Below are 11,752 nucleotides of genomic sequence, written 5' to 3'. Positions count from 1 at the left end.
AGCCCCGGGCTCATAGCAAGTCCTTTTGCTACAACAATCACCCCAGCAAGTATGTCAACATAGAAGCAACATTAACATACTGGAAGTGGAAACAGTGAGACAGACATTTGCCTAGCAAATTCATGTCTTAAAGAGCAAGACAAGCAGAGGATTAAAACTGGGAAGTCGCAGGAAGGAAAAAAAATGTAAATACAAAACCAAAAGGTGAACAAGAAATAAAAGCAGAGGCAGGATACACATAAGAAGTAATGACAGCCAGGAGCTACTTTGACAGAAAATAAGAACTGTCTAAATAAAATCACGTCATTGGTGTGCCACAGAGCTTCAAGCCATTTTGTCCCCAATTCCTGAATGAATTTTGGCTGAGGCAGGCAAACTTGAGATCTCTGAGTGCTTTCATTCCCAGCTTAATAATCCTAACCAATTTACCATACAACTGTCTTCCAGGTGTCCTGCCAACAGGATCCCACTCATTAACTACACAGACATTAATTACATAGACATAAAACGTAGTAAGAAAGGCATTTAGAAAGAGCAGAAACTTATTTAAGTATTTTATTTAATACAGATACAATATTCTTCCAAGGTCACTTTAGAGTAAGTGGCATACAGGCTATTAAAATGGAAGTGCCCATGCAGTCATTCCAGGTTAAAAGTGCACAGTATATTTTACAACTGCATTTAGAGTTTTTTCTTGCTCCAGAATGATTTGGCAGCTTCAAAAAGCTAACACACATTTCCATCCTCAGAATTAATCCATTGAACAACACAACCCAAACTGAAATGCAATCCACCCCAACCACCACGCTTATCTCAGCAAGGACTTCTTCGCAGACCGGGCTGCAAGAGTTGTAGAGCTGTCTTGGTCATGACCCTCAAAGTACTGCTGCTCTATTCGCCGGCAAAAGGCTGTGAGATTACTGTAGTTTTTCACTTTTTCAGAGAGTTCATCAGTGGTTAGTTGAGTAGTAAGGATTGTGAATAGATGTCCAAATACCAGAGCATCTAATTCAGTTGGTCTGTAAAAACAAACAAAAAAAAAAGAACAGGTATTTTGGAAGGCAAGTCCTGACCAAGAAAAACCCTGCTGTTCTGACAATCTAAACTTTTAGATTGCGTGGCTATCTAGGAACTGGGAAGAAACCAGGCAACACTGAACTTTCCAAATGCATGAAAACTGTGCATACAGTATACAAGTATATTGCTAGTTCTTAGTATGGCATCTTTCTTCACTTTTTTGGTAGCTTGGAAATGTAGAAATAACACTTCTTAGAAGGGGCAGAGTTACTGATCCAATATCAAACCATGTTCCACCTTTTACTTCTGTAACATGGGCAAATGCTTATCAGGTCTTCTGTGGGTTTTTCTTTTTCCTCTGCAGATGTATATAAAAAAACGCCAGTGATTAGCTCACAAAGTTTAAAAAAAAAAAAAAGAGCCAGGGTGGGCGGAAGCATAAAAACCCCTATTCCCTTTTTGTGCTTCTCAATAGTCAGGAACTATTCAACCAGTAAGAAAAGGAGCTCCAGGGTGACAGCAGCTGGAAACATCGCTCTCTTTGAAGAGGGACTACACAGAAGAAAACAGGTATTTTGGGAAACAATGGTCTAGTGAATGTTTTCAGTCCTACCTAATTTTAGATACAAGACTTCTGAATTGTCATCTTGGACCTTTGTGTATAAGTAGCCCATGAGCAAATAAATTTTCTTTTTTTTTTTCCAAATATATTAGTAACTTAAGAGTCGTTCTTCACTAGTGTTCAAGGTAAGCAGTGTAAGGGTTTTTTAACTGATAAATTTTTTGCCTTTCTATCTGTCAATCACTAAGAACTCTCCAATGGAGATGTGGACCCTTGTATAACAAGCTTAAATCTGGCAGCAACAGGCTGCTTTTCTTATTTGCCTCCTACAGCCTCCCAGAAGTCACAGACTGAAAACATACTTTCTTAGTAGTATTTCAGCTAAAACGTTTAAAAGGTTGAAACTCTACCAAGAAAGCCTGGTTAACAAACAACAAAAACAAAATCCCCACGCTAAAATTCATTACAAATACAGAAAGAAAATGTAGGAGATACTATGTTTAAGAATTATTTGAGAAGATGCAATTCAAATTTGTCTTCTGTAATGCATATTTGTGTATCCACTCAATTTATACTACCCACCTAGTCTCAACTTGGAAAAGATCAAAGACACATGCAGAAAAGCAACCAAGACCATATGCTGCCTTTTGAAGACATCTCCCTGTCCAAATGTAGTTAGCTGAAGTCCAGACCTGAGCATTTCTAGTCTGGTCTATGCACAGGAGGCAAGAGGGACGTAATATGATGTTACTTAAATCCATAACATTTCAAAAATATTCCCTTTTTTCTCCCCTGGGAATGTGAATCTTAGTTTTCACTTTGCAACTGATCCTTCGTCAATACAAGGAGGGCTAGCTTCTCCCCCAGTTCTTACAACTCACAGGCACCCTCATGCTAATACAGTTCATTCAGACCTGCCCCTGGTCTTAAGAAGGGCAAGAGAAGCCGTCCTGCTCAGGACGGCATGACGTACATCCACTCCCCTGTACCTAGCAAAGAATGTTACCCAAGAAATACAAGTAAAGCTTTAAACATATCATTTTAAATAAGAAACTAACTGTATAAAGGTGTACCTTTGTAGCCTACATAAGTTGTGGTAGATTCTGTAGAGAAGACAAACAGGAGTAAAACTAAATCATCAATAGAAAAGAACAACAGAAATTTACAGAAACTTTCCTTTTAAAACTTTACTTATTCCTGAAATTTCATGTTTATAGTCCAGTCACACATTTGTGTTTCCTCAAGTAATCATGTAGCATTAAAATAAAATGGAGTTTTCCATGTATGTACGTGTGTGGCTGTGTATCTATATCTTACATTCCTGGATGTAATATTTCAGTAGAGAGTTAACTTACTGCTTATTGAAGAAATACGGTTGTGTTCCTAATCTCTGGGAGAGTGCCTGACAACACTGATCTACGTCTTCAAGCACCTATCAAAACATACAAGAGATAAAAGATCCGTATTGTCAGGAAATACCAACAATGCAACAAAATAACCTCCTTGCTGTATTTGCACTGACGGTGAGAACAAGGAACATGCAATGTTGGAACACTAAAAGCTGTTGAAGTCAGTCAAACCTACACAGTAGGCAGGTAAGTAAGTGTTACTTAATTTAACATTTGATGTAAAGCAATTCTGATTAAGTGCTTCCCATAACATTTTAATTAAAGCTACTAACTTATACCTCAAATCTGCTTTGCGTTTTTTTTTTTAAGACCTCTGACAAGGGAAGCCGCAATCCTGCAGAGCAAGCCTATTAGTGCCATACAGGAAGTGGGGGCTGTAACTTACAGCCTATTTTCAGGATTACGGCCTAAACTAACATCACCAGAGATGTACACTCATGGCCAAACATCATTCCTCCTACCGTGTCAGGTTGCACATAATTTAAGATTTATTGCTGCTGAAGGCAAATACCTGACTCCAGATAATGTTTTAAGTACAGAGTATATTTTTTACTACATCCGTTTCAAGAAAGTGTTACTCTCCAAAGCCTTCAAAAAGAAAAAGAAAAAAGAAAACAGGGAAAAGAAATAAGCTTCGCTTTTCCTACTGACCTGTTCAAGTGTCTTGCCAGCCCATCCAATGGCTTTCATCTTTCGCCTTACCTCCCATTGCTTCTGATAGGACAAAATGCGGTTAAGAGGCCATGGGTAAGGGGAGCCGTACCTCGGGTGAGTAATCTTTGTTTAGAAACAGAAAGGTACTGAGTCGTCATACAAGAAAATACAGAATAGCTAATATTCACAACTTTCTATCAGAAAGGGAGCCGGAAAAGAGAAAGCAAGTTGTGTGATATGCTGTAATTATCTGTGCAGAATTTGTAGTTTGCAACATAACCATTTAATACTATTACTTCAGAAACACATACAAAACCTGTATCTATTTTGCAGTCGGCCACCTCCAGTAATGACACAACTTCCCTAAAACATATATGCAAGCGAAATCAAAGTGAAAAGACTGTATCATTAATGGTATAAACCTCAATGTTTCATTTATGAGTAGGGACTTGCAATTGTGAGCAAAAGTGTTTTCTCATTAAATTTTAATTAAGATAAATGCTGCAGAACCACTCACCTCCTCTACTGTAACATCATCACACCATTGCAGATAGAGCTAGGAACAGAAAGAACACTTACTAAAACTTCCTAATAAAGGAGAATACAGAGATAATCATTTCTCCCTAGAAAATTCTACTAGAATTTTCTTTTCTACATTAGATTAAATTTCCATTTCATTCGTTCTGTTAGGCCTCTGAACACAGAAAACAAATTAAAACTGGAAGGCAAAAGCCCCCGTTGCTAGTCCGTACTTCACCAGCACCAGGAGCAAGGTGAGACCAAAGGCCCCCTCCCGTTGCCCACACTGCACACAACCCGGCGTACAGGTTACTAGCCCGCAGCCACCTGCAGCTTGCCGGCATTTCTGACACCTGGAATTGTGTCACAATAACTGGCCACAGACGCAAACTGCCAGGGAACCCAGTCACCCGCTAGGCGCATGAGCCCGCGCACTGCGGAAGCTGACAGTGGGGCACCTGTCCAGCTGTGGGGCAGGGGAGGATCCCAGGAGCCACTGGCATTTTCCATCTGTGGAAATCAGTTCCTTCTGCAGCTACGTGACACACTTCAGGCAGGTCAGGGGAATCATACCCGTGGCGTGCGTCTACAGGAACATTTCAGCAAGCAATCCATAGGGTCCAGAAAATTTATTCCTACCTCCTTTCACCTCAAAAGTTGATGACCTAATCTAAGAACAAGCAGTATTTCCAATACAGGGAAAAATCCTACAGCTTTTCTTGCCTATAATCACTTATGTAAGCGTGTGGATTTGCTATGGTTTGCTGTACCTCCGCTGTCAAGAGCATGTTATTGACTAATTCCATGTAGGCTTTCATCTCAGCCTTTTGGACTTCATCCAACCCATCACTGAGAGAATGGCCCTAATGGGGAAAAGGGGGGGAAAAAAAAAGAAGACACGCATGTTAAGAAAGGATACTGGAATATGCAGGAATGCCTGACCCAAGGACCTCTGAAGTCAATGAGCTTTGGCTCAGGTCCTGATCTTACATAGTTCAATAACAAATTACATATGCAATTTTTACATACAATGTCCTTTAGAATTAAAAAGAAATCATCATAACGTAACATAGCTAATCTACATGAAATGTAGACTATTATCAGTTATAGATGAATACTGTTTGAGCACACAGCCTCCTCATTAGTGTATCTCTGTGGCAAGAAGTAAACACAAATTTATATCTGTGATACAGCTTTATCAACTGCTCAGTGCAAAGACAGTATTTTTAAAAACATGGCGGGGCGGGCAAAGGCAAATTTGAACAGTATCTGACACTTCAGGATTTAAACCAGTCGGTTCTGGGTTTAAGACCTCTGAGACCCAGTGACAGGGCACGTAGAAAAACAGTCTCAGAAACTGGCACTGGTCTGCAGCTACCCCACATAGGATTTACTTCCAGAATTTGAGTAAATGACGAAGAAAAACAATTCCCTATCAACAAGCTCCTATTACAGGATATCTTTCTTTTAAAACAGCACTAGATTTCTACACTGTTTTAACAAATCAAGCAAGATTCCAGAAGAGCACACCAAATCAGCACAAGTAGCAAGCAGGCTTAACATCCTATTCAGTAACTGATGGAAACAACATACTGTTACCTTGGCTTTTACAAACTGGACTATGGGCCCGAGTTCAGATACTACTTGATTTCCCACGTGAATAAAGGGTACTTTGCCTGTAAAATGGGAAATGTATTTTAGTAAGAGCTTTTTATACCTGTAAAACATCATTTACAATTCTCAAAGCAATTAAATATTGCAGGTACACCTGAACACCAGTTTTTTTCCAAAAGATCACAGGTAAAGCTCTAAGATATGTAGCTTACCCAGCGAACGTTTGTAATAACAAACTTCCTCCTCCTAATCTTCCTCCTCCTGACCCTCTTTTACATGCAATACTTGCAATTGTACATTTCGAAGTTATTGAGATCTATCAACTTGTACTTTAATAATGGATTTTGCTTTGCTGGAAAGACTTAATTCAACATTTCTCTGAAGTACAGCTGGGAAATCCCAGGAAAGCAGACAGAGCCCTTGGCGAGTTTTACAACACAACACATTCCCACCCTCCCTTCTAACCCACTAGCCGGGAAAGGGCTGCTGAAAGGATGACGGGAGATGTGGCACTGTGCCCAGAAAAGTGCACAGGGGGAAGTGCAAACGCGCACTCAGCCAGGCCCGATATTGACTCTCCCTCCTCTGGTCCTTCTGATTTCCAACGAGTGGGCCAGCCGGCTCCTGTTGGCTGCCTCAGACTTCACCCTCTAGTTGTGAGCTGCTATTTTTGAGCCTCTGTGGTCTTGGGGTCAGGAACAGGTTCTCGGTATGAAACCCACAGCTTCACCATCGCGGGGGCTGGGAGGGAAGGGGCTGCTTCATCATCATGGAAACAAAATGGTGTTAAAGCTTAATATTAGCAAGGCCCCAAGTTCAGTCTATGAAGCGGAGCCGTGAGGGTCCAGCAGGGAGCAGGGCTGGAAACTACCAGTCCTCAAAAGGAAACTGGGAAATGACACTGTCACTGGTGGGACCCGTGGGTGTGTGAAGGTCTCCCGAGGCTGTACGCACCACCTTCTCTGCTTGGTATCTTTTCCTACACGCAGAACTGAGCCAAAGCTTTGAGGCAGGCAGAGATACAAGAGGAAGCCCCGTTACACACAGCAAGCCACAAAGAACAGCAGAAGTTGCCTTATGCCTCTTTTCCCAGTTCTCCACGTGTGAAGCTGAGGGCTCCTGCTCCAACCCACCCTAGCCAGGCTGCTTGTCCTGCAAATCTCCACCACAGTCCAATTGACAAACATCAACCTTATATTTAAGACTCAATTTTTTAGGATTATTTACATGATTGAAGTAATACATAAAATAGAGATAAATGCTGGATGTTTTGTATTACTGAAAACATCCTCAAGCCCAAAGGCAGTAAATGAGCCTGCCTAGTGCAGTGGGGCACAGCACCCTTTTACCTTCCCCCTGTGGGCAAACTGTGCTCTCAACTGACAGCCCAAAGAACAAGATGAGTACCTGCCTGACTCCAAGTATGTTATTAGCAATACATTCACTCTTTTCACGGAAACACAGAAAACCTACTGTTCGGCCTAGCTCAAACACAAGTTCACACTACCAGCGGATTCAGTCATGGTTTATTATCATGGGATTCACTTCTCACTGGCTTGGTCAGCCTAAGGGTAATAAATGAAGTGCATCACACCAACAAAGGCTTCATCTGCATCCACACGCTGCATGTTGCGGAAGGAAAGGCAGAACTCTCTGCGCTGCAGATTTCAGCGATTTCAGTCAGACTGTACTTCACACACGAAGCCAATCCTTTGGTATCATACTTCTGACTCCCTCAGAATGGGTTTCATCATTACAACTATGAGATAAATAACCTTCCCCCCAAAGCGATGAGATGCTGATCTTTGTCTGCTGCTACTATGAGACAGAGGGTGCTGGGCAGGGAGAAGGGAACAAATGAAAACCTGTCTGAATTATCATTAAAGAACCAATATAAAGAAAGGAAATGGGGCAAGGGAATAAAAATAATAAGGACTCCAGGAGTAAGGGCAAAAAGACGACATACATTTCTACCTACATTTAAAATCGAAGCAGTATCATTTTCCCTCTTGCAGTCCTTGTTTTCAGCAGAAGCGTTCAGACCCACCAGTCCTACTCCTGCACATGCAAGATGCTCCTCTGTGCATGGATTCAGCATTTCAACGCTACCTTTATTTACTAACGAACAACTTATATACCTCCATATTTTGCTGTTTTTTCACTGCTGCCCAGCAACTGTTTTTTTTTTAAAATAGCATATTTCCACTGCTTTGACCTGAATGTAAGTAGCAGCAGCAGCCATACAGCTGGCAGACGTATACTGACAGGCACTTCCATGTGGCAGTCATCAGCCAGAGCCAAGTAATCAGTAAAAAGTACCTCTTCACAACAAAAATCTGGAACAGAGTGCAAGGACTACCAAATTTTTGCACCCTGCATTTCTCTCTGGTTTTTAGGCAACTTTTCAGAGCTGGCCGATGGATGTTTTTAGGCAACTGGTCATCTCCAGCAAAAGGTAGGCTCTGTACCCTTTTAATACTTAATTTATTGTTGTTGGGTTTGGATGTTATTTCCAGACAGCCTCATAGATCAGAGGAGTATTTAAAATAGCCTGTCACCCTTAACAGTGACAATGCACCCTTCAGTCTCCTCCTGTATCAACACTCTGGAAATATCTCCCAGTCAGGGTAATAAAAGATACTCCTCTGGTGCTGCCTCACCCCAGCAATGGGAAAATATAACAGCGTTCGCTGGAGTATTCTCTGGATGCAGAACAGAGACGCTTTTGGAAACGCAAGTCGTGGCTTCGGGACACAACAGCTCTCAGGCGTTCTAGAGAAGGTGTTTGCTGTCTGAATGCTGTGTACAGGTACTGCAGTTGCAGGCACCATTACACATTGTGCCAACAGTATTTTGCATTTGACTGTTTTAATTGTTTACAGAGGAGAAACTGCACTGGAGAGGAGGGGGGGAAGGCAACCCACACACGGTAGCACTGACCGACTGTTATCAGCAAGACAAGGTGCAGTTGCCATGGTATCAAAATGGAGGTATAACGTAGTAATCTAAATGAAGGCCACACTTACCAGATGGGGACATGTACTCGGCATTTGCCCTGCAAACCACCCGGATTGGCAGATTGCACATTTGCAAAAAGGCCTGGAAACAAAGAGTCACATTTAAAAAGCATTAATACACCAGTGAGAAATAAGCGTGTTCTTCTCAATACATTTGACTATGTTTTAGCTGGTTCTTAGCACACGTTTATAAAGTATAGCTCCTTGCATACTGCTTTTAGGAAGAAAGAAGGGTAAGTTAAAGAAAAATAAGGTTTTCTAACTTCCCTAGAGAACTGTTTATCATCCAGTCATTGAGGGAAATTCTTCTAATGAAATTTCATCTACTTCTACTGTTTTTCTTCAAGATGAGCAAAGAAGCAGTATCTGACAGACACAATTAGTGCTGTGGCTGTACAAAATTAAGTGACATGTTGCCCCTCCTGAAAACCATACTGCTTGCTGCTTCTGGCCAAAGCCAGATAACCAAGTTCATGTTGTGTAACACAGCAAACACATATAGCACCTTCCCACATTATACTCACAATAGCTGCCAGAAGTTTTGCTTTATGATACTGTCAGAGCACAAGTCTGCTTTGGGAGGAAGTATTTATTATCTGTAATTTATACGAATCATGGAGAGCATAAGTGATCGATTTACTGTTTCTTTCTATCTGTAACCTTAGATTCAAAGCATTCTCAGTAGGATACCGGTTTTTGTCAGCACCTGCCATCACCACACAATCCTTAGTGTGTTTCTGTTGACATAGCAAAATATCAAGAAAGATACTTGCAATTTGGACAGAACATGGCAAGTAAGGAACTTCTTAAACCTCTAGAGTCTCTCACAACTCAGCTGAAGTTCCATCATTCCCATGCACTTCCAATGTTCCATGAACCACGACAGCGAAGCACCAGGGAACAACTGGAGAAGGATAGGCTGGACCCCATGAAGTCTCACAAACCTGAACCTCCAGTAGCAGGACCAGGTCGCAGTGGGTGTGTTGGAACACACCGAGGTACCTTGTCATCATATGTAGTCAAGAATATTGCAGTGGATAAGACAGATGATAGCAACCCTCGAGAGGCTATTTTATGTTATGCAAAGAAAGCGGAAGAGAATCCATACTGGGTTGCTCTGACATATGATAAAACGCAGCCAAAACAGTTTTTGCAGAAGTGGAACCAGAATATGAAGAAACAGACCAAGCCATGGTGGAAAAAAAATGAAAAATTTGAAAAATTTGGTTGAAAGAATTATTTTAGAGCATTTCAAAGAAAGTGCAGCATTTATTTCTTTATTTTGGGTAGTAGATCAAAATTTGAAAGCAAAAATTACATAAATTCAGTTCATAAAACCTGCTGCAGTATAAAAAGGGATTGTTGTATTACACTGGATTGTAACCCCACATCTGAATTTTGTAATAAGGAATGAATTATATGAAGGTTGAAACTAGATGATCTTTAAGGTCCCTTCCAACCCAAGCCATTCTATCATTCATTTTGTCTTTACAATTAGACAGGTCAGAATTCCACATTCCAAAATTGCACCTATTTATTATTTTCCCACATAGTGGCTTAAGGTTAAAAAAGCCTACACCAAGAGGGCTACCACCATGAAGAAAAATGCTGCGGTAACTTGGCATTTTCTACATGAGCCTCCTCCTAGCTCTTCAGTGCCCCATCTGGAACTAAGCTGAATGCTCACAGCTTTAGATGCGCAGACCCTGATCACAGACATCAAAGTAACCAAAACCTTAACCTTGAGATTGCTCACCTCTGCACTAAATGAGTCCATAAGGCAAGAACTAACACCGGCATCAGCCCTGTTCCTAACTTTGTGGCTTTTGTAGTACTCATCGAGCAAACAAAAGTAACCCAAACAGCCCCTCTCTTTTTCCCTGCACTCTTCAAGTCCTTTATTCCCAAACCCTAATTGAAGCGCTGATACTAACTGTATCCAGGGAAAAAAAGCCAAAAGCTTTGGTCCCCTTCCAACCAAATCTAAGAACTGCACAGTCCATTACAACATTTGGCTCTTGCAGGTTCAGATGACCTAAGTCAAACCCAAATCCCAATTTAAAGCAAGGAACTATGGTCACAAACTGCTAAGCAAGATATTGATTATGGCTGATGAGAGCCATATGCCTTTGCCATATGCCTATATCCAAATGTAAAGGCTCTGCAAAACCCACCAAAAACCTGAGTTTCTCCAGTTTTTTATTTCCTCAGCCTCACTCTAATTTAAAGAGCTGCTTGGGAGCCAATTATTACACATACACATGCAGAGATAGATAGAGTTAGAAAGGGTACTAGTCATGGTCAACATCAGCCAAATCCTGCAAGTCCTGCACTACTTAACAATAAACTGGTCTCTAGAGTGCCAAAACCTCATCCCAACCGAACCTCCATCACTGCTTAAGAAAGCAACTATGACCCAAATTAAATACAAAGCACTGGCCACATTTGATACCACCCCACTTTCTAAGTCTGTGCATCCCCCACAAAAATCAGTGCTCTTGCTGTCTTAGCATCCCGAAGTCCATGCAAAGAGTAATACCCAAAGGACCAATTCTTACACAGGAATTTAAGATACTGGTCTGTCTAGTCCTAGATCTCTTCCTTTGCCTGCTGGCTCTGTAGGATCTAGCAATGTCCAGACTGTTCCAGCTGCCGCTATACGCATCACATCTTCTGCCCAAACTGGGACTTCATATGCAACTTTTTTTTGAAATAGTTAAGAGACAGGAATGCAGAGACTTTAGTTTAGATTAAATACATACCACTATGCCATTGCTGGACACAGTGTAACCCACCAAAAACATACACTCTAACTCAACTGGTACACAGACTTGGTTCTTCTGAAAGCTCTACCAGTAGCTAACAACATCTCAACAGTACTATGCTGCAGCAGAACTGACGGCATCAAACAACAGCTTCAAAGACTTTCATCGGTGGGTGGGAGGAGTGGAATGAACTTG

General features: G+C 41.3%; 1 protein-coding gene across 2 annotated transcripts in view; it reads right to left on the bottom strand.

Moving 5' to 3' along the window:
• Positions 1-584: 584 nt before the first annotated feature.
• The window catches only part of MTX2 (metaxin 2), a gene marked incomplete at its 5' end in the record, with an annotated part of 44,932 nt that continues 33,764 nt past the window's right edge, over positions 585-11,752 (bottom strand). Inside the window, 7 exons of one of the 2 annotated variants that reach the window (XM_082001347.1) lie at positions 585-1,019; positions 2,935-3,011; positions 3,640-3,765; positions 4,160-4,198; positions 4,932-5,024; positions 5,761-5,837; positions 8,802-8,874. In XM_082001347.1, the coding sequence (XP_081857473.1) occupies positions 809-1,019; positions 2,935-3,011; positions 3,640-3,765; positions 4,160-4,198; positions 4,932-5,024; positions 5,761-5,837; positions 8,802-8,874 (696 nt within the window). In that variant the 3' untranslated portion in view covers positions 585-808. The remainder of the gene's footprint in view (positions 1,020-2,934; positions 3,012-3,639; positions 3,766-4,159; positions 4,199-4,931; positions 5,025-5,760; positions 5,838-8,801; positions 8,875-11,752) is intronic. The other variant, XM_082001348.1, reaches the window with a different exon arrangement.

The sequence above is a fragment of the Phaethon aethereus genome (assembly GCF_964289735.1).
Source record: "Phaethon aethereus genome assembly, chromosome: 6".
Classification (NCBI taxonomy): Eukaryota; Metazoa; Chordata; class Aves; order Phaethontiformes; family Phaethontidae; genus Phaethon; species Phaethon aethereus.
The sequence above is the reverse complement of the archived record's forward strand: the minus strand, read 5'-3'. Positions and strand labels throughout refer to the sequence as shown.